A 27,056-nucleotide genomic window follows, 5' to 3' on the forward strand; every position below is an offset into this window, starting at 1 on the left:
AATTCTCTTCATGCCAACATTTGGAAAGCTGCATAATATTCCTGTATCTTTCCTGTGTAATGGAAAGATTTTCAAGCAGCAGTTTCACAGGCAAAGTGAATCCATCAAAATCCTACAAGTGCCTCAGTCTTTCTTCTTTTTATTCCGTGTCTATTGGATCATACTAGAAGGGAGGTGGAAACTTCCTGTGTTACTCAGCACAATTGCAAACTTTGGGTTGCAAGAGAGCTCGAGGAGTTACTGCAAACTGTAAAGCATTCCTCCAAATGCCTCAGCCCAGGAACAATCCCATTTCAGCTCAGACACATATCAGGGCTCTGTTTTCAGGACTTGGCCCATTCAGAGCTGTTAACATGTACCTACTGCTGCACAAAAGCCTGCTATTGGCAAGGGAGATTTGCTCACACGCCAATACAAAAGCGCCCTTGAATCTACAATCACATTCAGCAGTTCAACAAGAGCAACAGGAGAGTTATTACACAGACAGACATTTAAAACCTAGAGTTTAATGCCCACCCCCCAATATCTTTATTGGGAAATTTTATCATGTTTTATCTGCGCTGGTCTTAGCAATTATTTAAATACAGAAACTGGAAGCATTCCATAAAAGCAGAGCTTATTCTCATGGCACAAACTTGTACCATACCCTGTGAGGTAACTTCATACTGAATTGAATGTATGAAAAATATCTGAAATGCTCTGTAAATCTTGCATAATCTAGAACATAATTCCCTGTTAAGTAACTGGCATTATTCCATAACACCCTGTGGTCTATGTGGTGCTATGCAGCTAGTCCCCATTCATAGAAGTGCAGCTGAGATACAGTTATCACTAGACAGGTGAGCATTCTAAAAGTAGGGTCTAAATTAATTGCTTTCTTCAAAGAATGAATATAATTGTCATTGCATAATATATACTATGTGCTGCAAAACCACTTCTCTCTCTTATACTCCCAGCTCAGGAGGCCAGATTGGTTTTAATGCAGGAAAATATGTAAGAATTGAACACTGGAAAAGTGATGCCCCAGATTAATGAAAAAAATGTTAATGAATATCTGGGTGAAATCACCAAAGTCTATCATAGACAAGGGTCAGTACTATGGAAAGTGACCACAAATTTCTCCATTTATGAAGTACAACTTTACAAAGAGGCCTAACTGTTCAATGTAAATGTGATGTTTTCCACAGATCTCCCAATCTTCATGTGGTCTTCACAATGGATGTTGAAAAAAAAAGAAGTGACCCAAAATAAAAGCTGTGTTTCTTATTACTGATAGGAACACATATACAAAAGTGCACACATAGTAATTAAGCACCTAATTCCCATTAAAGGTCAAAGCCAATGAAATAAATACAAATGCCATTAGTACCTCTGAAAATGTACCCTAAAATGAAAAAGTTTGGTGTGTAGGGGAAAATGGGGAGAGACAGATACTTTGGTTGTAGTGGTGTGCTGGACACTTTCTTTTTAAGCCACGTAGTGGCCTAAAAATAACACCTACTGAAAAGTGAACATTACAAGATAGACAGAAACAGCATTTCCATACAGATAATCAATAGTTCCATTTACTTTGCTTCTTTACCTGTAAATAGTGTTGTCCTGTTTGCTGGTTACAGCTTTTAAATCAGTGATCTGGAGAAACCGATCATGGAAATAGTGAAGGTGTAAGATACACACCAGTAGGAAGGAGGTGGGGATAAAGATGCGTGTGAATAAATCAGCCACAGAAAACTGTTTTAAGCCAAGGTCCTCTAGTCTGGGGAAAAAAAAAGTATTCCACTAATGCATCTTTCACACAAAACATTCTTTCCATGAGACATTCCTACAAATTATTTGCAATAGCAAATAAGAGGATAGTACTTTTTATGTGGTTTCAGTTTCTAAAACTCTCCCAAGCTAGCAAGTTTTACAATGCAAGTATCTTGTGTTCGGACTCAGTAATGTAGAGAAGTACTGTAAATGTACAGCCAAATGAACAACCCCTGCCACAGATCTCTTGAATCAGATGAGTTTTCTCTTACAGAAACTCCTCCACTGGAGATACCCTCATATTGCTCATACTTTCTAATGTAAGCTCCTCTTGAGAAATGCCCATCTCATCGTAAGGATGAAGAAACCCAGTACACCTTATTAGCAGGAGAGCAGGTTCATCTTCATCAGTTCCAAACATCCTACAGATCTACCCTTCACCTTTCCCTGGATCTGGTTCCTATGGTGAATGTGGTGAAGTATTGCCACTGTATTGAGAACAGGAGCAATCCAAAGGCCTAAGCAGCCAATTGAAGCAAATACAACTCTGAGCTCCTCTCTTGGTCTTGCTCACTTCTATGGTTACACCAGTAAATCTACAGCTTCATAACTGAGTGCCTAAAATCAGCTATTCCTGAGAATGGCTGCATGACATTTTCTCCCATAAGAAGGAAGGCTACTCTCAGATCCTTCCATCACACTGAACTCAAAGATCCAAAGATAAAAATAAAAAAATAATCAAAACCACTTACTTCCTATCATCCAGGCCTGTCATGTTCTTCCACAACCCAGGAAATGACTCAAACTGGTATGTGTAGATGAAGATGAGTACCAGCATCGTGTAAACAACCACTGACATCCAGAAGTACTTTAAAATCTTTCTCCACCATTCATAGTGTACCTGAAAATCACACACTAAAGATGCTGACACAAGCTGAAGGTAAAGACACTGATAGAAATATTGACAACATTGTACTGTCAAACAAGGATGAAGAACACTATTTTTCCTAACTAGTCTGAAGGAAGCAATGATTACCCAGTGGCAGGCACAGATTTTTGAGATAGTTTTTACTTCTGATGCAAGTGCATTCAAGTAAATACTTTTGTGCAAAAATGTCTGATGAGACATGCGTCACAGACACAAAATCAGGGACAGCTTCAGTCACCTAATTTCATCACCATTATGTGATGAAAGTCCAGGAAGAGAGGGACTCCCATGCTCATTGGGGTGTGGAAGCTGTGTGGACCAGCTGTCAGAAAAGCTGATGGCTATGTAGAATGTACATAGACTCAGAATTTTCCAAAAAGGTTCCAAAGTTTATGGTGAAGTGGCGTGGCAGAGCACAGGTGTGCATTGTATCTAATTTACGTGCACTATGCATATCATTATAACCAAAAAACAGAGGAAAATTAGTCTTAATCCCTTCAAATAGTCTTATTCTATTGTGTCTAACTAAAGAACAAATTCACTGTTCATGAATTCTATTTGGAGCTACTTCATTACCAAGATAAATGTATGAACAGTTCTATTCAAGGATAAAATTCAGTTAACACAGTTCTCCCTTACCTGGTAGAGGGCCACACAGAAGAGGAACAGTACCATGTAGATGATTTTGTACATGACAATTGTACCCTCAAAGCTGACAAAGAAGAACATGCCCCCACAGACGTAAATCCAGTACTTGATTAACATAGCCATCACCAGATTCCCCAAGACTTTCATAATATCCTGTTCATCCTCCTCCTCTCCATCTTCCTCCTCTTCCTTCTCCTCTTCCTGTTCTTCTGACACTTCTCCCTCTTGCGACTCCCCTTCTGCAAATACAGAGTCACATTTGGCCTGTCTCTTCTGGGGACTTTTAGTAAGAATTTAAATGTGTGGAAAGTAAAATCTCTGCACACAACACAGAAACTTAAAACTCAATATTCACAAGAGACTGTAATTCCTAATCATGCACGCCTCCAGAGCAAGGAAAAGGGTTTTAACTTCATATGAGCTCCAACCTGCTGCTGGAGCCATAGGGCACATGGCTATACATCCTTACCAGACACCCGTCTTCGCTTCGTCTGAAACGCCAGCAGTTGTAGTGGAAAATTAGAGCCTAAGAGTTGCATAATGGATAATAGCCAAAACACTTTCCATGACAATGATTATACTCTCAAGTAAGCAACCTTTTAAACTGGGAAACAAAGAAACCACCAGCACCACCAGAAACCTCTCATCTTGTGTTTAAGCTCTCATTTCAAGTTTGAACCCCTTGGCTTGGGTTTTGTCCTTTAGGTAATACTGTGTTTACCTCCAAAAACCACAAGCAAGGGAAAACATTAAGATAAACCCAAACAAGCTTAAAAAATATAAATGTTGCACTAAGACTGCCGTTTTTCAGAAAAACTTATCCACATCTTTGTGCTGCACCTGGACCAGCAAAGACAAGCTGCTTTAGCCGTATGCCGAGATCAAGATTCCCCAGTTATTAACCTTGTGAGGTATGTGGAGGGCAGGGTAAGTGTCCCCCCCAGCAGCAAGTACATGTGCAAGTATCTACATAACAGGGCTTGCCAAAACCATAGCACAGTTGTTTTTCTTTCCATTGAGAGCAATATTGAAACTTCACCATCAAAAGTCTTGCCCACTCTTTTTGTACCTCTCACCATCCCCCTCCTCAGGCTCTCATCTTGAAAATGCTTGTAGTACAGCTTTGACACTGATCAGATGTTTTACTGAGACAAGTATTGTAACTATTCAGAGACAAAACCACACCACTGCTTCCAGGGCTCACCTTCTACCTTTTCAGTGCACTGAACTTTTTCAGGTTAACATCCAGAGAGAGAGAACAAGTAATGTTTGGAGAAACATGTGCCCAGTAGCAAAAGAAAGAACAGGTCACTGAATCGTTAGATAAATTGAATCTATGAAAGTAAACTTTCAAGTTTACTTTTTCAAGTGTGCTTGAGCCCCTGCACTGAAAAAATGCATGTTTATTTTTTCCACTGAAATGTGTAGATTAACTTCTGTGTCTGTATAAGAGTTTATGTACCAACACAACTTTCAAGGAATTTAGCAACTTTTCCTAGGTAAACTCATCTCCTGTGGTTAAACTTTAGGGCAATTAATCCCCTGGTTTGAGTTGGGAACACAGCAGTAAACCGATCATTTGAAAATTCCATGATCTTTCTAAAATGAGTTATTTTATTACCTTCCAGTAAAGAACATTTTATTTGAATTTCTAAAGTTCCAAAGTGTTTTACTTCTATATCTGAGAGATAGCTGCACATAGATTTTGTAATATCTTTCTTAGCTAGTAACAGATACCTTGCTAACTGCTTTCAGCATCAGAGAAATGCAGTAATGGAACGTCTATCATGACTGAAGGACTAAATTGGATCTGGCTTTACCTTTTTCTTCATCTTCTTCACTTCTAACTTTGACCTCAGATAAAGTAGCTTCTTTTAGCCGAAGTGCTTTCTGTTCAGTGAGGTGTTGCCTAAGCAGTAGCCAGAAAGTAATTGTGAAAAGAATCTGCAAACAAAAATCAAAACAAAACCAACAGACTAATTGTATATCCTATGTCCTACTGATACAAGCATAGGTTTTCACAAATTTTGCATGCCTTTGTTTTCTCTGTCTCTCAGAAAATGGCAGTGATGGCACCAGTGTCAAAGTGCATCTCAGGACAAGTTATGTTATTTAGGAAACATCCTGTATTACAGACAACTTTGCTTCATTTACTCTTTTCAATTTCTTAAAGGTATTCATTTATATGCATCTTTTCCTACCCTGTTTTATTCAGTTTTTAACTACTGTCTTATAGGTTTAGGGATCTTCTTATTATGCATTGATTGGTATAATTCCCATTTTTTTGGGTTTTGTTCATTCTTTTACCTTTTTTTTTTTTTTTTTTTTTCAGGGAAGAAGCACATGCCAGAGTGTATTGTCATTACCATGGTTTCATATATCATAAATATTCTGATTTAAGAGGTTTGTTACTTCAGGCGCCTCAACACAGTTAATTTAAAAAAAATAAATTGTATGTCTTGTAGCTACAGAAGACCCAGTCAAGAGAGTATATCTTGCATTTTCAATAGTTACAAGAGTTGAGCTAGCTCTTAATCCTTTTAAGAGCTTCAAGAGATGATAATTCAGTAACAGCAGGATACCTTAGAAATAAACAGATCTCTTTAATGAAGAGTGCATTTCTGTGCTTTGCAAAGAAGCTAAATTCAGCAGCTTGCAATACCAAGAGATGGACAAAATTCAGAAAACATGATGCCTATTGTCACACACTTGATTTTATGCTTACTTTCTACAAAGGTTATGCTAATTTCCCTTTGTAGAAGGAGACTTATTTCACTACATAGCTAGAAAACAAAATTTCAAAGAAGAAGCAGGTAAGAACCAAATACTTTGCACACACTAGAATGACAAGGCCAGTGGTGCAAAGTTTTTTTTTTTTTCCTAACACACAAGACCTTAATGGGGAAAATGATTGCTCCCATAAGATGTGGTTTTTTTATTGACACCGCTGCTAGCACTGAGCCGCAGCAGCAGATTGTCAGCCTGTGTGACTTGTCACAGCTTCCCCAGATACCTCCTGGAGCTCTGGCTTTTTGCAACACAAACCTCTGATACTGTAAAACACAGACTTTCTTCCGAAGTGACTAACTCTGTCTTCCCACTACATTTACTCCCTTGGTCTACTTGGCATTTCCAGAGCTAGAGCTGACTCAAAGAAAAGTCTTGAAGGGTTGCAGACCAAAGAAATGCTTTTGGTCACCTTTTACAGTACACATTTTGTCTCATTTTCAGACCAGGAAACACATACAACATGCAGAAAGAATTACTCTTCTATTCTTCTTTCTGCAGAATACAGTGTTCAGTCTTCATTTAAATTCACCCTTTATTCAAAGGACTTTAAATCAGGAATAAAGGGGGGTACTGCCCTAAAGAGAGACTGATGGACAAGGCTAACAAGCAAAGAGTGCCTGGGGTGATGTGAACAAAAGGAAATACATAATCATCAAAACAGAGCTTATGCAGGGTCACCACAGCATTTGTATATAAGCAAGGCAATTACTTCAACACAGCCCTGCAGGGAAACCTGCCAGATTCTTTCTGGGAAAAAAAACGTGTCAGGTGCCCCTTTGAATTGCCTGTACACTAGAGCCCTGCAGCATGGGGAACAAACCCAAGCAAATAGAGATCTTTGCGCAGGGCTGTGGTGTTGTTGGTATGAGTGAGCCTTGAATATTTGCAATACAGAGCTACAGGCTCTTTAGGAAGCACAGACCAGAAAGATGAAGAGGTGAAGTTGGGATTTGCATGGCAACACTGTTGGAATGCATAGACTCTGCCTGGGGATGGAGGATGGACTAGGTAACCTGGGAAGAATGCAGAGACTGGCCATGCATGCACAGGCATGGTTAGAAAAGCCAAGGCCTGAAACTGAGTCTGACAAGGCATGTCAAGAGCAACAGGATTTGCTTCTGTACGTACCTCAGCAGAAAAAGGAAGGCTAGGGAAAATCTAGGCCCACTGCTGACTGGGGTGACACAGGGCATGGTAGAGGCTGAGGTACAAAATGCCTTCTTTGCCTCAGTCTTTGCTAGCAAGACTGGCCTTAAGGAAACACAGTTCCTGGAGACCATGGAAAAGTCTGAAGCAAGGAAGAGTCTTCCTTTGGTGGAACAGGCTTGGATCAGGGAATATTTAAAGAAAGTGGGCATACATAAGTGCATGGGTCCTGATGGGATGTACCAAGGAGCTGGCTGGTGTCACTATTAGAGGTTATTCCCAATGACATTTGATCAAATGTAGTGACAGGAGAATTGCTGAAGAAAAGCAAATGTCACTCATATCTTCAAGAAGTTCAAGATGAAGGATCAAGCCTGGACAACTTCATCTCATTCCCTGGGAAGGTGATAGTGGTGAGATGCCAGAAAAGGTTTCCTAGAAAAGCTGTGGATGCTCCATCATTGGAACTGTCTGAGGTCAGACTGGATGGAGATTTGAGCAACCTGATCTAGTGGAATGGCAGAGGGTTTGGACTAGTTGATCTTGAAAGGTCCCTGCTGACCCCAAACCATTCTTTGGTTCTAATGTGATGGAGAAGCTAATCCTGAAAAACATTTCCAGAAAAATGAAGGATGAGAAAACCATCAGAAATAGTCAGAGTGTATTCACCCAGGGGAAGTCATGCTTGACCAGCTAGATAAACTTTTATGACAAAATTACTGACTTGGTAGATGAGAGGAAAGCAGCAGATACCATCTCTTACTTAAGACTCCAGACAGAAATGTCTCCCATAAGATGCTTGGTGGGAAGCTGATGAAGCATGGGCTGGATGAGAGACAGTGACATGAACTGAAAACTGACTGAACAGCTGAGCTCAGAGGTCAGTGACCAATGGCATAAAGTCTAGTTGGAGGTCAGTGATTAGCAATGTGCCCCAGGGGTCAATACTGAGCCCAGTCTTTTTCAACATCCTCATTTTTGACCCAGATGGTGGAGGAGAGTGTACCCTCATGGAGTTTGCTGAAAAAGCACAACTAGGAGGAGGGGCTGATTCTCCAGAGGGTCATGCTGCAGTCCAGTGGGACCTCGATAGGCTGGAGAAAGGGGCTGACAGGGCATTACAAGGTGAAGTGCTGCACCCAGGGAGGAAGAACCAGCTCATGCACCATTACGTGTTGGGGTCTGACCAGCTGGAGAGTAGTTTAGCAGAAACAGCCTGTGGATCCTGGTGGATAACAAGTTACAAGTAAGCCAGCAATGTGCTCTTATGACAAAGAATGTTAATGTCTGCATTAGGAGGTGTCGAGGTTAGCAGGTTGAGGAAGGTGATTCTTCTTCCCTAAGCATCACTGGTGACGCCAAAATTTGAGTGCTGTGTCCTGTTCTGGAACCCCAGGACAAGAGAGATGGATGTACAGGAGAGAGTCCAGTTGAATGGACATGAAGGGACTGGAGCACCTCTCCTATGAAGAAGACAAAGCTCATGGGGAATTTCATTCAATGTCTATAAATATCTGAAAGGAGATGCAAAGAGGTTGGGGCCAGACATTTTTCAGTGGTGCCCAATGATGGGACCAGAGGCAAGAGGCACAACTGAAACGTGAGAGGTTCCCTCTGAACATCAGGAAACACTTTTTTTCCTGTGAGGGTAATTGAGCACTGGCACAGGTTGCCCCTGGATGTAACAAGAGTTTCCACTCTTAGGGATGTTCCAATGCCATGGTCCTGGGCATGGTCCTGGGAAATCAAGTCTAGATGGCTCTGCTTGAGAGTTGGAGCAATGACCTCCAGAAGTCTCTTTTGGCTTTAACTATTGTGTGATTCTGTGAAAGTTATGGAGTATGTTTTACTGAGCCTAAAAAAACCCACTAAACACCTAATGGCTTTATGGACATGGCCAAATCACAACAGCTTCCTTTCTCAACAGTGTCTGTTTTTAGACAAGATATTTAATGATAAAACCAATAAGAAATAATGTCAAAGGGAATGAAGAATTAAGACAGTTAAAACTCCATAGAGATTTTTGAAGTAATTGAAAAAAAAGTAGAACTTCTCTTGCAGAACCCCTTGAGCTTCTTCCCTCTTACCAAACTAGCCCAACCTTTACAAGAGAAATAATATAGCACTCACTAACTTTCAAATGCATTAAAGACCCAGAAATGGTTGTCCAAAGGGTATTGCCAACAAGGAAGATGACATAAAGAATCAACTTAAACTGTAATTAGGATTCACGAGGGAAGGGATCCACTTAGCACAAGGGGAGCAGTGCCAACTAGATGCACTCCCTGAGATGCCCCTCTTGGGTGCTCTATGAAAAAACATCCTATTTTTGCTCAGTCCCTTCCCCAGGAGCAAACTTGCAGAACAAAATGCATTTTCAAGACACTAAAGAAAAAAATCTGCCATGCACTGGGGTCAGCAAATTCTCTTGGTTCTAACCCGAAATGGATTTTAACTTGAGCTGATTCAGGTGTAAGGATAAAGAAAAAAAACTCAGCCATAACTATATGGTGCTGCTGCTTGTGCCAAACCATTAAGGAGTGAGTAGTGTTGGTAATTGCAATGACAATACAGTTCCAGTTGCCATCATAGTCACGGAGAGACCTGACATCCCATGGGTATTCATCTAGTGAATCAAATAACATCTGGTTTTGAATCCAGTTTATAAAACCAAACAAGTGAGCCATTTCAATCCACCAAGTATTTTTCACAGAATTATCAAGAAAACCTAAAATGTTTGAAACATTTGCTCTAATATTAGCTTAGTATGGAAGAAGCAGTTTTCTGAACACTCTTTCTAATGACTTACCCCTTAGAATTGCTACTGAAAGTGGTTACATTGAATACTGCAGATGCACTCTTAAAGAAATGTCAAGAAATCCATATTTTTATCACAATATATTTTGTGGTTTCTTAAATAAATCTCAGCTGTTTGTTATGCTTACCTTTGATGCCAGCTCCCCGGGTTCCTTTCTTTTTAAAAAACCTGATACTTGAGGAAGTTCATTATTCTCGAGCTCAATACTCCATATATACTGCAATATTAGCAGTAAATTTCCATAAAAAACCATGAACGGTGAACTGATCATGGCGTATTTCCTTCGGTCCCGAATCATCCACAATGTGCAAGACCAGATCAGTAACACAAAAGTCAACCAGCTGTGATATGTGATGCTCCATGCCTTATGGAAGGAGGAAAGAGAGGACAAAATATCCACAGATGCATCCAGGAACAACACAGATGCAGATTTCCAGTTACACTTCATTTACACTTCTCTACTCAGCACATATTTTCATTTTCATCTGACCCTCACCCATATTAACCACCTACTGGACCAGCTAAAATAAACCCCTTGGAGAATATGCAGAAAGTAGATTCTGAGGGCAAACCCTGCTTGATGCATTAGCTGCACTTTGTAAGCAGACTCATTGCTTCTCATTACACCAAACTAAAAGAGATGGAAAATAAAGATTAAAGTTTGGGTGCAGAAATTCTTCTTGCAAAACAGCAGCAAAGAATTCAGAGTAGGAACAGCAAAACCTAATCAATGGGCACTGCATTCAAGGCCTTTAACAGCATTACAAAACAGCATTAACTCCATACTGCTCTAGCTTTTGTGGAAAATGTTTAAAATGGAGAGCTATGGTGTGCACTCACCTAACCTGAAGAACATTTAGTCTACAGTAACTGTGGTAGATTACCTGAATACTCACAACTACAGAACATTTTCTACAGCTTTCAGAATTCAGTTATCTAAAACTTCCCGATCGAACACTCAAGAAAAGGATTTAGGGGGGTTAAGTGTTTTTAATCTACATTGTGTTATTGATTTAGGACTAAATTGAGCTGTATAAATGCTGCTATAATTGTGGAATAACTGTCAATAAAGCATTTAAAAAAAAAAAAGAAAAATATTTCTATCAGGTTAGCTTTACCCTCTCGGAAATTATGCCTTTTAAGGGTATGTGAAAAACCCTGATATGCTACTTCTCTATCCTCATGTGAGAAAAAATCTTACACTGAGCTGTCTTTGGCTGTAGTATAAATGGAATTTGCAACAGAGCATATCACAAATAAATTCATAAATTAATTTGGATCACATAAAATCAGAATGTGTCATGAAGAGAAAAGCTAGCATTAAATTACAAGTAAGTTCTTCAAATATATAGTCTCCTTTTATATTGAGATTTATAACCCTGGGAATTGATTAAAGGGGAAATGCAGACCTGGTCTAGCAGAAGGCGTCTCTGCCCAAGGCAGGGGAGTTGGAGTTAGATAACTTTTAAGGTCCCTTCCAACCTAAACCATTCTATGATCTAAGAAGTACATGAGTTTAAAAAAATAGGAAAAAAGTTACTGTGTCAGTATGAAAATAACTACTTGCTAATGTCTCAAGATGCATCAATCCAGATCCATATTTTGCACAAGGAGCCCCCCTTATTTACAGGGGAAACTTTTTCTGTTAAAAGACAGCAAATAAAGTTTGAAACTTCATGCAAACGAGAGGCAGCCAAGGTAATTTGTTTTACCATTTTTAATGCAAAACTGGGCCAAGAAGCTTTATGGTTAATTTCATCATAGCTGAAACTTTTCCAGAACAGTAAAAGCAAAGCTTGCATTGGGAATATAGAAAGACATCTAATCATTATGTGGAAACCTTGGTATAATGCATCTCAAAGTAATTGCAACAAGGAGGCTTAAAAACAAGCAATGTCATGAAAAAGAGAAAGAAGGGTGATAAGTAAAACAACATGAAAATCTGCCTGGGCACAAATTTGTATTTTCCTCGAGATCTTTCTGTGTCAATACAGGAAACCAGGCTTTACAGATCCTTTCTTCTCAGAAAGTCATTGGATGCATGCACCACCTGAATTAGGAGCTGTATTTTTACAGTTTTCTATATCAGTATGACATACTGTAATTTTATAGGTAAATTTCTGAGTGGTGCAAACACGTGACAAACCTGCTTGTGCAGAAGCTTGGGAATCAACAGAAAACTGAGACACAGTGGTTTTCAGATATTCAGCAGCCAACAAAGCCTGGGGCTCCCAGTTCTGGAAACGTGTTGCCCTATTTAAAGGTTTGTAACAGGTCTGGGAATTATGCACTAATAACCTAAAATAGGCTCAAAATTATGCAGACACCATCTTGATATTTTTTAAGCCTGATGCAAAGACATGCCGAAAACCAACCTATGAGACTACTTTCAGAAAAGCACGGAGAAGACTTTTGTAAAATCACCAGCATTATTGTTTTTGTTGCCAGTACTTACCATCATAGCTATCAGAGCACAAATGTAGCTTTGTTTCATGATAAATTGAAACACAGAGACAAGGGCATGTAATTTGACATTTTCTTTTTCCTCCTGAGTATCTTCCTCTTCTTCTTCCTCCTCCTCTTCCTTTTCTAAGTAGAAAAAGAAATTCTTATTTGCAATCCATGCTGGTGTGAAGATAGTACATGCATCCTCTCCTGAAACTATTTTGCTTGCAATCACTCTGATGGCTACTTCAAATTACTGCGTTGGTAGGCAAAGTATTTTGGATGGTATATACCTACAGCCCAGTTTACAAAACTGCCATATGGGCATCCATCATTGTAAGGTGACAGCAGTTATGAAACTTTAACAGGCCGAGGAGCTTACCAAAATGACAAGAAATGCTAGTGGCAGTGACTGGAAATACAGAATAAGAAAAACACACGGAAAAAACGGCAATTCCTAGGCAATTTACTACCTGACGTGCCGTCTGAAGGCTCCCATTTGTACTGCGGCGTGGAGTACATGTCTGCTTTGGCTGGACCATTTTCCAGTGGCAGGGCAGGGTGGATGGTGTGATAGTCAGCAGGGTTCCCATTCACTGTTACCAGCAGCACCTGCCAGGACACCGGAAACAGGCATTGCATTTACCATGGCTCCTGGAAGAATGGGACTCCTACTTCTGTGTTTTGCTACTCTTGGAATGCCAATGTTAAAAGAGGTTAATAACCGATATGTTATAGTTGTGTTGCATGCAAAAGTAACACAGAACAGCTTCCAAACTTAATTGTTTTTAGATTTTTGTCATACCAATAGCAGTAACCAAAAATTCATCCTTCTTCTTAGGCAAACTAAAATCAGGATTTTCAGACTTCAGTTCACATCTAATTATTTCCAGTAGTTATTAAAATAATGGCTATAAATGACTTTCCAATTTGAATTATTAGTTGTGAGATCAATATTTGCAGGTGTTAACAAAACCACTTATGGTAATCATTCTTATTGAGGACACATTTTTGTCACTTGGTAGAGCTAATTCATCACTCTTTCATTGTTTTATTTTTGTAACTTTTATTTCAGCCCTTGCACTTGTTTGGATAAGGGCTGCAGCAATCACAATCATCATATCTTTCCTATTGGCAGAAATTCACATGCAATGGGTTAGTGATGGCAATACGTGCTCAAGACTGACTTCTGCTCAGGCTGTGAGATAGGAGCATATCTTGCTTGTCAGAACTATGCACAGGCATGTGCAACAGCCTATGAACTGTTTCAGAATAGTATCTGGGTTATGTTCAGTCATATCCAGCTGCACCAAGTACAGACTGTGGAGCACGTTTAGATTAGGCTACGGATGCTCCTAAAATTCATCTTCATCTCCATTTTTCTGTGTGTGCTAAACAGAAGGAATGTTCCTGCTTTCAGAGCCTGCTAACATCTATAGCAGTCAAGATAAATGGATCATTTGCTGTCTGTTCAAATAAGACTTGGATTTTCTGTAATCTGTAAATTGAACTCATATGTGTTGTTGGTCATGCTTTAAAGGCCTCAGCATTCCAATATGAATGAAATAAAAAAATACGGCAAAGAAACTAAATCAAATTTAAAGGTGGCTCGCATTAGAAAGCGTATTTCCATATCTTATTCAAACCCAATGAAATAGCAAACATCGTTTGGCAGTCGGTACTACTGCAAGCAGCTTAATTTTAAGAGATTGATCAATGGTTTCTCAGGGAAATTAGTAAGGAAGCAGAAGACAATTACATTTAGGATAATCAAAATTATAGGATAAATGGCAAGCTAACCATAAATCTCAAGTTTTACAAATGTCATCTAAGGTTTTATCTGTATGTATCACTTTTGTCTGTATTTACACACATTGAGAAGAATTACAAAATTACAAAGACTAGTAGTATACTAACATCCGATGGCTTGTATTCATCTTGGGTCATTGACAGAAGCTGCAAAAAGCAATGCAAGAACAAATTATTACAGAAGCACGGCTCAAGCATTAGTAAGTCTGACTTCTTGAACACATGCATGCATATGTGCTGACTTTTGCAGATTTGCACCAAGAAATTCAGAAAGAATTCTTTAAAAGTCAGCAGAATTGTACAATACTAAAAATTATATTCACTGTGCCATAGCATTGACATAATTTTACTGTATGGTCCTGTGAATTTTAAACAGGAACTGAGAATGTTGCATTGACATTTTGGAGAGTAGGTCAAAGAATTAATCAGTACTGCATCATACTGATTAACTGCTTTCTAATGTCTTTCTAATGATCCAATGCTTAAAAACTAAGTTTTTAAACAATCATTAGAATTACTACAATTATAAAAATAGTTCCAATAAAACGGTGATGCAAATATAAAATATGATACTTTATCCATTTGCCAGCTCATTTCCCATTACTATTATTATAGTGGATTTCTTGGGGCTTGAGTAAATGTGGCTTTTGAATGTTCATATGTCCCAAATTTAACAATAACTCAACAAATGAAATTTTGCAGTGCAGCTGGTGCAGACAGGTGGTAGAGAGCTGGACCCTTCCAGTTCCACAACTGCCTAAACTGCCTTGCTTTGTGCCCTCAAGAAGGACACCGATACGCTTAGGAGAAGATAAGCTGGCAGTCCCCACACACCAATGACAGTGCTAATTAGTAGTTACAAGGCAGATCAGATCTTTACACTAAGTTTAACTCCCTGACAGACTTTCTGGCTGGCTTGCTCAAAGATATTGGCCCCAAGCCAAAAGCCCAGTCCTACACTTCTTAAATGTGGAAGCCAAAAACATAGAGCATGCTTTTCGTTTACATCCTTACACTGGCTCCTGGTTTTGTTTCATTTGTTTTTTCAAAATATATTCCTATCCTCTGCCATGCAACCTTAGTATTTTATCTGATTTATATAATCACACATGGAGGCCTTACTTGCAAGATACGTCATACCACTTCCCTTAATTCAAAGCAATTGTGTAAAGCAGAGACCCTTCCCCTTCCAGTCTTACTTTTCTCTCATCAGTTGTATAGTGGCTTGCATACCACAGGCTGCGTCTCCTCTCCGCTGTCATTGGAACTGGGCTGCAGGGAATTTCTTTGTCATCTTCCCTACTGACAGACTTCTCTTCATCAGGCGTCTGCTAAATGATAACAAATGACAGCACTAGCTATAGCTCTGTAAGTACAGTCGTAGCAGAGGAACTGAAAATTCCCTCCACAGATGCTCCCTCTCCAAAGCATGTCTGAAGCACTTTTAGTGGCTAATAGACTTGGTTTATGATAGGTGAGTCTGAGATGACATTTTCAGAAACAATGACATAGCTTTTCCATAACTGCTAGTTACATGACACCAGAATTACACAGACCTCCATGTCCCAACTTAGCTTACCATATAACCACACCATAAGCATCTACAAATACATAAAATATAAATCCCTCAAGGTTTATATTTATATTTATGTTTAATTTTCAAGGCAGTGTATGCTTTCAGCATCTTTGACCACTCTTCCATAATGTCTTTGCTGACAAGCTGCTAAGATACAGACTTGACAAATGGAGCACAGGATGGGTGCAGAACTAGCTAAACTGCCTTTCTCCAAGTAGGGTAAAGGCTCAAAGACAAAAAGGTAAATTGCCATGAGTGGAGTTTCTCAGAGACTGGCACTAGGTCTGGTCCTATTCAAAATTACCTGGATGGAATTGCACCCACACAAAATCTGTGAATGACACTGAACTGGGAGGAGATAAATGGACCAGAAGAAAGACTCACCATGCAGAGACAGGACAACAAAAACTGCACAAAGTTTAACAAAGATAGAGTCCTGCAATTGCAATAACATAACAGTAAAGGCTGGGGACAGACTGCGTGGGAAGCAGTTCCGTGGAATAGGCTCTGGTGCACAGCAAGCTGAAAAAGAGCCAGCAGTGGACTGCACTCCAGCAGCAATGAAGGCAGACACGTCCTGGACTGCATCAACCAGAGTACTGCCAGCAAATCAAGGGATGTGATTATTCCACTGTGCCTGGCAAGTGTCAGGCCATACCTGCAAAATAATTCTGGCATCCCCAGTTCAAGAGAGACACAGAAAATCTGGAAAGGATGCCAGTGAGAATTGTCAAGATTACTAAAGCTTGAAAAAGCTGAAGGATGCAGAATTTTTTTTTTCCAATTTACCACAATAAAACTACAATTTTAGAGAAGACAAGGGTAGTCATCTCACAGGGAGTCATAGCCTTGTCATAAGACAAGAGATTAAGGACATAATTTGATTCAGGGAAACACCTGAGTATTAAATGTATATCTGTATATATACACACACACACACACACACTTATTTATTTATTTGTTTGTTTGTTTGTTTATTTATTTATTTACTATGAGAACAATGAACAATCCAAGATTTGGCCCTGGAAAATCTAATCTGAGGCCCTGCTCTCAGAAGAAGTTGCTTTACATGATCTTCTCAAGTTCCTTCCAATCTAGACTGTCCTGTTGGTCTGCGATTGTCTCTAATCCACGTGGTTTATTTCTCCATCTGAGATGGCAAATTTTATCACTAAGTTGAGGAGGAGTGCAAGCCACAGCAGGTCACAGCTTCTCTTTTACCCCTACTATAGCTCTTCCTGCACTGTTCCTCCTGAGTGGCAGCTTGCTGGGGGAAACTGCTCTCATTGCTTAGGTGAAATCCTCTGATGTAATAGAAGAATAAATCAGGGTGCTGGGCAGAGGTCTGCAAAGCTACCCATGGGAACAGGACATCCAAACATCCCAGCTCGTTGAAACTCTTCTCATTCCAATCCTAGCAGCAAGGTCCTATTTTTCACTTGACTTAGATAAACAATTATTCATTTAGTTTCACTTCTCAGAGGAAATGGTAGCACATTTCACATATGGTTGCATATTTATATTTGATTGTAAAAGGGCATTCCTAGCAAAACTGTAAGATGAAATAAACTGATTCTGTGCTTAAAATACTTGTTACTGCCATTTGAAACTTTAATATAAATATGAACCATAAAGAACTGCTTATCAAAGACATTTAGTTTGGCACCAGGGTGACAAAAACAATACAGAAGTCCTAAGACACACACAATTATTTTAGTAAGATATTTTTAGCCTTAGACACAACAGGGAAGGGTGGGAAATCTTGCTTTCTCTTTCTTAGAAGAAGAAAAGTCAGAAAACATAGTACTAGTCACACAAGCACAACTTGTGAGAGTCGTATGACTTGCCTACTTTGTTCAGCTCTTCCTCAGCAACTCTTAAATACCTTTAAATTCAAACAATTATAAAAATTTTATAAGAGGACTCTACATTCAACTGCTGTAACTCTGCTGACTCTTGTACTATTACTTACCACTCACAGCACAGATGAATGGGCTCTATTCATATATTCTGCACTAGCACTTACAACTGTGAGCTGAAATCTCCAGAGGCAGATTGCTTTTTCTTATTTGCAGAGGTAGAATTTCACAAGACTCAATGTTAGAACAAGTCAAGATCCAAAATAGCAAGCATAAGAAAAGCAAATCTTCCACAGTCACTTTGCATGAGTAAGATCCATTCAGAATCCCACATAGAGAGCACACACTGAAATTTCATACATGCTATACTTTGGCATTGTAATGCACATACAAAAAATGGAACCCTGAAATTCAAGATTTGAAGTGGGGGGAAGTTCCTGTAAAATTGTTCATCACCTTCAGCATTTAGAGACAGTCTCAAAAGCATCTGTCTCAAAGATAATTCTTGCTGCAATCCAGGAGGAATTTTATCCACTAGAGGACCCCAAGATGTAATTTATAGAAAAAAAAAACCCCTCTGGTCTACATGTTTTACTCTGCTTTTAGCATCCGCTACACAAGTATTATATTTAGCTTATGTAATCTTTTTAGACTGAAAAAGTATTTCTTTCTTGTTTTGGTCAAAACAGTTTTTGTTCAAGAGCTTCTTTTGAACAAAATTCCTAAGATGAGCCACTTCTTACTGTAAAGGACAGCAGTATAGAGAGAACAACTTCTTTATACTAAACACCTCATAGCATTTTGCCTTTTCCATTTATTGAACTTCGGGTAGGTTGGTAGTGAGATCCTAAATACAGAGTAACTTTGAAATCACTGAAGACTGCAAAGGCAGGTTATACGCTTAGTTCCATAAAGAATCAAATACACCACAATTTCACAAGTTTAAAAGCATTTCAGTGAAACCTGTAACACAATTTTTTCAGGATTTAAATAACTAAGAATGCAGTCTACCAGAGAAAAGCTAGTAAGAGAAATTTTAAATCCTGATCTACGACACCACTAAACAAAAACAAAATGCATATAGACAAAAAAAAAAAAAAAAAAAAAAAAAAAAAGGCCATAAGGAGGATTTGTGCAAAATACAGAAAATAGAGTAAATTCTGCAAATCTCAGCATCTCTTTCTAATGACAAGCACTTGCATCACTAACATCCTGTGCATCAAAAATAAGCATTAATGCATGGATACTCTTTCCTTTACAGTGTTCCCTTTTTAAAGCATCCATTTGTCCTTGGAGGGAAGCATCATTTCCCTGGCATCTCAAGTGCCCTTGGGAGTGCCAAGACTTTGTATTGCCTCTCATGTAGCCATGAATTTGACATCAGTGTTCCTTAAATTAATGTCTTTTAATACTTACTCTAACTCAACTGCTTGGAAAACATCTCTGATTTCACTTGTTGGCCGTTCTCAGAGACTGGTTTTAGTGTTTTATGGGAATATCTATCTCAGACACCACAAGCAGTCTATAAAAAGGAACTGCAGGCAAGACCACTCTAGTTCCTCTCAAGTCCCTGTAGGAAATAGCAGCATTCACTCTCTCCTAGACAGAAAGACCCATTTCTCTCCACTGAAAAAGCACAGCAACTAACTTAGGTCCAACACCAAAGTTTTAGATGGTGACTGTTGGATGAAAACAACACAGGTACTGGAAATCAATTCCCAGACTTGCTGAGATCACACAGCTCACACTAACTGTATTTCACATACGGTTACTCCTCTGTGGGTAGTTCTTACGGTTTTACTAAGCAGTTTGTGAGATGTGAAGTTTTAGTTACAGCCCCATTGGTAAAATCATATTATTATCTGGAAATCTCAGTTTTCATTTAAGGAAAGGAAAAAAAAAAAAAAAAAGGAAAAAAAACCCCCTAGTTTCCAGAAGCTGCAGCTGCAGAAAAAATAAAAGGAAAAAGACCCTAAAGATACCCAATGCCAGAGGGTACTGGACCACAATGATGTCACTTCAGAAAAGATAATACTACCATTTCTGGAAACTTAAGACACAAGTTTTTAATAGCTCAAGGAGATTGCTCTGGCATCATTCACATTTGAAACCCTATATACGTAACCCCCAAATACCAGACATCTCAATTCAGAGGTGATGTATTTTGATTGCCTTTTTAAATTTTAAATTGTTACATTATCCATCATATGAAGAAACACCCTTAGAAGAAAAATACCTTTAACATTTTTACTTGCTTCTACAAATTCAACTAATTCACAGCACAGTCATGAGTATTTTCATTGTGGTTTACAACACTACTAAACCTCAGCTCAAAAACTCACATTAGGCCTCTGAGGATCAGGAAATTAATATAAGTAATGCCTAGGATTGTGGGGGAGAGACCTGATGGCCCAGTGGGGGGTCACGACTGGCTTTCCAGATGCCCCCCTGGTTTTTTGGGCTGTGGCCACTGAAAAGCGCCCTACCCAGAAACTCAACTGGAAAACTGATTCACCAGTCTGGGTAGAGCAGTGGCCACTCAGTAAAGAAAAACTGAAGGCACTTCAGGAGCTAGTGGATGAACAGCTAGCTAAAGGCCACATTGTGGAAACCACGTCTCTGTGGAATTCCCCAGTCTTTGTTATCAAAAAGGCAAACAAAGGCAAGTGGCCGCTCCTCCACGATCTCTGTCAAATTAATAATGTCATTGAGGACATGGGTTCTCTCCAGCCAGGGATGCCATCCCCAGCAATGCTCCCCCAAAACTGGAATTTGGCAATTATTGATATCAAAGATTGTTTTTTCCAGATCCCTCTGCACCCTGACGATGCCCCACGTTTTGCCTTCTCAGTTCCCACCCTCAACAGAGGAGCCCCGAGGAAAAGATACCACTGGAAATTTCTTCCCCAAGAGATGAAAAATTCGCTATCTATTTGTCAGTGGTGCCTCTCTTCCCTGCTGTCCCCAGTGCGCGCAGCTGTAGGAGAAGCCATCATCCTGCACTACACGGATGATGTGCTCGTGTGTGCCCCCAATGATGATTTACTGTCCCACGCGCCTGACCTGACAATTGATTCTTTGGTTGCTGCAGGGTTCGAGCTTCAGGAGGAAAAGATTCAAAGGATGCCGCCTTAGAAGTACCTGGGTCTGGAGATTGGTAAGCGGACCATTGTGCCGCAAAAATTGGTTGTCAAAAATAACATCAGGACCTTGGCAGATGGCCAGCAGTTGTGTGGGTCCTTAAACTGGGTAAGACCTTGGCTAGGTCTGACCACTGAAGACCTAGACCCCCTCTTTAATCTTTTAAAAGGGGGAGAGGAGCTAAGTTCTCCGAGGACCCTCACCCAAGAGGCAAGAGCAGCCCTAGAAAAGGTACAGGACCACCAGACAGACCAACAGGTGCAAATCAGACTTGCCATTTAAATTCATCATTTTAGGCAAAGTGCCACACTTACACGGGATGATTTTTTAGCGGGAAAGAGTGGAAAAATCAAAAAAGGACAAAGACTGTAGGGATCCTCTCTTAATCATAGAGTGGGTTTTCCTCAGTCACCACCGGTCCAAAAGAATGACCGGGCCATAGGAACTGGTAGCAGAATTGATCCGGAAAGCCAGGACCCAGATCAGGGAGTTGGCAGGATGGGATTTTGAGTGTATTCACATCCCAATTGAGATAAACTTGGGCCAAAAGCAATGTTGGAGCACCTGATTCATGAAAATGAAGCTTTGCAGTTTGCTCTGGGTAGCTACATAGGTCAAATTTCAATTCATAGCCTGCTCACAAATTATTTAGAGAACAAAATCAGTTCAAATTGTCATTAAAAAGTGTTCAGAGCAGAAGGCCTTTAAAGGCTCTAACTGTTTTTACAGATGCATCTGGAGCATCTCATAAATCAGTAGTAACATGGAAAGATCCTCAAACTCAGCAGTGGGAAAAAGATATTGTCGAGGTGGAAGGATCACCTCAGGTAGCTGAGTTGGCTGCAGTTGTTAGAACTTTTGAAAATTTTCCTGAACCATTCAATTTGGTCACAGATTCGGCCTATGTAGCAGGTGTAGTATCCAGAGCTGAACAAGCTGTACTGAGTGAGGTCTCCAGTTCTGCACTTTTCAACTTGCTCTCAAAACTAGTAAATCTGAACTCCCACCGAGAGCAACAATTTTATGTGATGCACATCAGATCACACACCGATTTGCCAGGATTCATAGCCGAGGGCAACAGAAGGAGTGGAGATGGCCCCACTCCCAGACATCTTTGGACAAGCCAAAATCAGCCATCAGCTTTTTCACCAGAATGCACCAGGCCTCGTCCGCCAGCTCCACCTAACTCGGGAACAGGCTCGGGCAATTGTGTCAATGTGTCCCTCGTGCCAGCAACACGCACTCCCAGCCCTGAGTGCAGGAGCAAACCCCAGGGGATTGAAGAGCTGTGAGGTATGGCAGACAGACGTGACACACATCATGTCCTTTGGTAGGCAAAGGTATGTCCATGTATCTGTAGACACCTTTTCTGGAGCTGTCTATGCCTCTGCCCACACAGGGGAGAAGTCTAGTGATGCCATGTAACATCTAATACAGGCTTTCTCCTTCCTGGACATCCCCAAATCAATAAAAACTGACAATGGACCCACGTACACATCCAAGGAGTTCAGAAGCTTCCTGCAGCAATGGGGAGTAGAGCACAAAACAGGCAACCCCTACTCCCCAACAGGTCAGGCCATCGTGGAAAGGACCCACCGAAATCTCAAAAGGGTCCTCAGCCAACACCATCAGTCTCTAAAATTAGAAACACCCCAAATCCAGTTGTCCAAGGCCTTGTTCACTCTGAACTTTTTAAATTGTATGTTTGAAAATCTTAACCCACCAATTGTGCACCATTTCAGAGAGAACTGCCAACTGCAGCTGAAAGCAAAGCCACTGGTAATGGTAAAGGATCCAGCAACCAGGGAAACAGAGGGTCCTCGTGATCTGATCACCTGGGGTTGTGGGTACGCCTGCGTGTCCACTCCCCCATGTCTCAAGTGGGTGCCAGCCAAGTGGGTGAAACCTTTCATCCCTAAAACTGCAAAACCCCCTGCAGAGGCCCCACAAGTGGCCAGTGGTGCCTGGAAGAGGAGAAAGCGCCGAACCTTCTCCTTCTAATTATCATTATTCCTTAACAGCGCTTTTCTTAAATGGTTTGTTTGCACTAAAGGTCATTTTTCTTCTGTAACTTTAAAGGTACTCAAGGTCCAAACTCTGGGCATCTTCCACGAACCGAGCCTTCATCCTTCTTAATTTAATAAGAAAAGGGGAAATGTTGTAATGCATTAATTGAGTTTATATTGTGTTTCATCGGATTTGTAATGTTTTTTCTCTGTATCATGGGGTCTGTCCTTGCCCAGCAGTGTCCATCCCCCACACTGAAATGTAACCCAGCTCTGTTCCACTCCCACTTTATCCCTGATTGGGCAGTGTCTTGTCCCTGCCTCTGGGCCCATTTCCCCCTGGGAAAAAGCCCCGACACGGGGTTGGGGGGGGGCGTGTCTCTCTGACACAGGAAAGCGATCGGGAAAGATCTCCAGCCAAGACAGGGCGGGACTGGAGAATAAAGCAATATTTTCCCCCCTGGACAAAGAGCAGGCTCTTTCTTTTTGCCATTGGCGGTCGTCTAATCTCATGAAGAAATACCACATAGGATCACCCTTTTTATACTTTCAGTTTCTAAGCTTTTAAGATACCCCTGGGTTCCTGTATACCCATTTTCCTCTGAAATTGGAAGAAGTTAAGATTTCCTTTTTTTTTTCCTCCTTGTTCTCTTGCTCTTAAATGAAAGCTGGGATTTTTACTCAGACACACAGGAGGAAAGGTTTTAAGAAAATTTTTCTATACCTGTGATAAAATTGCAAATATGTGTTTTGTCTTACGGTATCCTGTGCCAAAATGTATCCTACCTCTGTTCTGGTAGACAAGCCTTAGGTATTGGCATTTCACTTGATAGCACCTAACTTGAATCCCAGACTCAGAATCACTTAGTCTGGAAAAGACCTTTATGATCATTGAGCCAATCAAGTTCAGCCACTACTGCATACTGATACCTGCTTTCCAAATAACAGCATTAATGCTCTGCAATTGCATTCCTTACGTAATTGTCCCAGTGATTCTAAGAATGATATCCATGTCAGATCAGACTCTTGGAGACATTTGGTGAAAAGATGGAATTCAAAGTGCCACCTTGCAATTGCTGTCTACTTCCCTTAATTTTCATGAGGTTTTTGCACCTCTGTTAGCAGGTACCTGCACTGGCCAGTCTCACAGTCATTAGTCATGGGGAGAGAGAAGGAAGTTACCCTTACAATGGGCTCCTGCAGCCAGAGACGAATGAGAGTCGCCAGGGTGTAGTACATCACCAACAGTAAGATTGGATTAGCGTAGTGATACCAGTGTAACTCTTGATTTTTGATGATCATCCAAGTGTTTGAGCAGTTTGTCTGAGTAAGGGAAGTGACACCGAACAACCTGTGAATATAAAAAACCAAAGCAGCCACATTAGATAATAAACACCGAATATCAAAAAATGTTAAAAAATATTTTGGAGGGCAGTTTTTGCTTATGTTTAATACCATTTGCTCTGTTCAAAAATAATATCTGCCATCACTTTTAAAAGACAGCAAGTACTTTCATTCCACATATTCAGTCAAAAGAAGTGTTTTTTTGCAATCGCTTTTCAACATGAAAAAATGGCAGTATAATAACATTACATCTACTATGTCCAATGAGAAAACTTGCAGTGACCTGCTCCCTGTAGACACAGAGCTACAGAAACTGGAAAGAGAAACTCTGGCTGCAAGTCCATTTGGCAAATCACAGCAACATGACATTTCAGAGAGATTTAGTAAACGGACGTGTAACACCATTTCAGTCACCCTGCCAGGACACAGCTGTAAAGTGTATCTTCTTGGCACACTGAACAGTTTACTGGTCTTTTCTTTTAAAAAGGTAATACTACCAATAAATTGTTTTCTAATTATGCCAATGTTTAGGAACACACAGGGCTCTATTGAACTCACAGCTTTTGTGAACAAAAATGAAAATATTCAGAAAGGTTTTTGTTCCAGATGATCAAATAATTGAGGGAAGAAAAAGAAGAAAAATAATTAGAAATATTATTATAAATTACATAAGATATTTGATGTTTCTGGAAAAACAATATTTATGTCAAGTAAAGAACATATGCTGGCAAAAAGCCTACTTAGTATTAAAAAATTCCCAACATTTTCAATTTAATACAAGATGTTGGATGCCCAGTAGATGTGTTAAATACTGAAAAAAAAAAAAAAAAAAAAAAAAAAAAAAAAAAAAAAAAAAAAGCTAATTAGAAGCAATAATTACTAGTTAACTATTACTAATTAATCTTTCATTGTAAAATAGCTTGCAGAGTTCCAAAGTTAGGGCATGAGCTACCAGTAGCATGTGTCAGCATTATAACCACTTTTGTCTATTGACAAAAGCTTTTTCTACCATAATGTCTGTGAGTTTTCCTTTTTTACCAAAACCAGGCCTAAGAGACAATTAAGAAGATCTCCTTATTGGTAGAACAATAAATCCCAAACTACTCTTCCTCTGAAAGGGTAAACCAAACACACTAATGAAAAAACCCGAAACAAAAACATGCAAGATTTTCTGCTGGGGAATTTAATTTTTAAGAGTGTATAAAAGCTTAGTTCTTCCTCAACCTAGTAAAATCCAACATGAAAAGCTGAATAAATACAAAGGGTAAGTACAACATTCAACAGAGATGTGCTGCCTGAAATCTGCCTTTGGGTGCAACAAAGTGAAAATGTTATACCTGTTCTTAGCTGGCACTTTGCTGCATGGGCACAATACCATTAACTCCCAGAAGGAGAGCTCCATAGCATTTTATTAAGCAATCTCTCAGCACTCACTTCTCATTCTAATTGTCAACACAGGCCAAAGGTATAAATGTTAAGACCTTTCAGAGCTTTTGGGTGGACACGAGGTTGGGAAAAAACCATTTAAAAAATCCTGCATACAAAATAAATTGCTGTAATTTAGAGGAGCTGAATGAGCTGTGTTTGGAGCTGACTCAGACTCAAACTTCCATAGCATCCAAGAACATTTGGAGCTGATGTTACAGTTTGGCTCCATCTGGGTGAAATTCATGCTGGATTGTATTCTGTTCATATTTCTATCAGCATAGAGGAACATAGATTGTTTGCTTTCCTCTCTCCTACTGACTTGTCACTTTTGCTCATCAATGATCAGAGTTGCTGAGTTCCTATTAGTTGCTGAGTTCCTGTTGTTTCACCTTTTACATCTGTTTCACAGCACAGATCTCCATCATTGGTTCATTTTTAACTTTTCTATGAAAGCACAGTGTGATTCACCCTATTTCTCTCTCATAAGCATCAGAATCAGAGTGAAATCCAATTCTTACTGAAATGCAAAATCTTTCCATTGACAGTGATGAGTATTTCCTACAGAAATGAGGGAAAGTTCCTGAAGGTTCTCAGAACCTTCTGCCAAGCAGACATGACCTTCATATCACATATTCCATTCCTATAGTACACTTTATAATATACTATAGCTAGAAAGTCAGAACAACTTGTCTGACTTTCTAGCTATAATATACTTTTATATATAGTATAGTAGTATAGTATACTGTTATCTCCACTGAAAATATTCCACATAATCCTAATGGTTAGGACATTTTATTATGTTTCAGTTATATTCTCATTCTCTTAGTTTCATTTCCCGGCTCCAAATTATTAATACATTATAATATTAGACTTAATTCTGCTCCCCTCTCACCCTGCATTCAGCAATTATCCATAAGTTACAGCGCAACTTTTCCCTGTAAGTTGCCACATGGCCAGCAATGTAGTTTAACGTATTTCACTTCATTTGATACAATGTTATTTTACTTTGTCTCATAAATCATGGAGGTAGAAGAACCACTTCTCATTTTTGATTCCTCCTTGGGCTTTGAGACTTGTAGTCACAATGTAATCAACACAACTTTCCCTGTTTAGCACGTTCAAAATTCACTGTTGTCTTGGTAGTGCTCATTCTGTCTGTTCTGGCCTCCAAAAATGCTACAAGTTGCTACTCACTCAATATTTATGCTTCATCATTATCCTCAATGAGAACTGCTGGTGCAGAACATTTTTTCAGAGGAATAGAGTCATCTTCTCTTACACAAAGCTTCTAATTACACAGGGATGACTGCCACAAAATGTATAAGCAATATAAATTAGGGCATTATTCAGTGCTGCCTACTTCATTCTG

At 39.7% G+C, this 27,056-nt stretch overlaps 1 protein-coding gene across 2 annotated transcripts in view; it reads right to left on the reverse strand.

Moving 5' to 3' along the window:
• The window catches only part of PIEZO2 (piezo type mechanosensitive ion channel component 2), a 291,112-nt gene that overhangs the window by 79,495 nt on the left and 184,561 nt on the right, over nt 1-27,056 (reverse strand). For both annotated transcript variants that reach the window (XM_040076457.2, XM_058422237.1), the window contains exons 8-17: nt 24,104-24,266; nt 15,533-15,664; nt 14,442-14,480; nt 12,998-13,136; nt 12,535-12,668; nt 10,207-10,443; nt 5,146-5,269; nt 3,317-3,564; nt 2,502-2,650; nt 1,583-1,756 (exon numbers count right to left, since the gene is read on the reverse strand). In XM_040076457.2, the coding sequence (XP_039932391.1) occupies nt 1,583-1,756; nt 2,502-2,650; nt 3,317-3,564; nt 5,146-5,269; nt 10,207-10,443; nt 12,535-12,668; nt 12,998-13,136; nt 14,442-14,480; nt 15,533-15,664; nt 24,104-24,266 (1,539 nt within the window). The remainder of the gene's footprint in view (nt 1-1,582; nt 1,757-2,501; nt 2,651-3,316; nt 3,565-5,145; nt 5,270-10,206; nt 10,444-12,534; nt 12,669-12,997; nt 13,137-14,441; nt 14,481-15,532; nt 15,665-24,103; nt 24,267-27,056) is intronic.

Source organism: Hirundo rustica, chromosome 1, assembly GCF_015227805.2.
Source record: "Hirundo rustica isolate bHirRus1 chromosome 1, bHirRus1.pri.v3, whole genome shotgun sequence".
Taxonomy (NCBI): domain Eukaryota; kingdom Metazoa; phylum Chordata; class Aves; order Passeriformes; family Hirundinidae; genus Hirundo; species Hirundo rustica.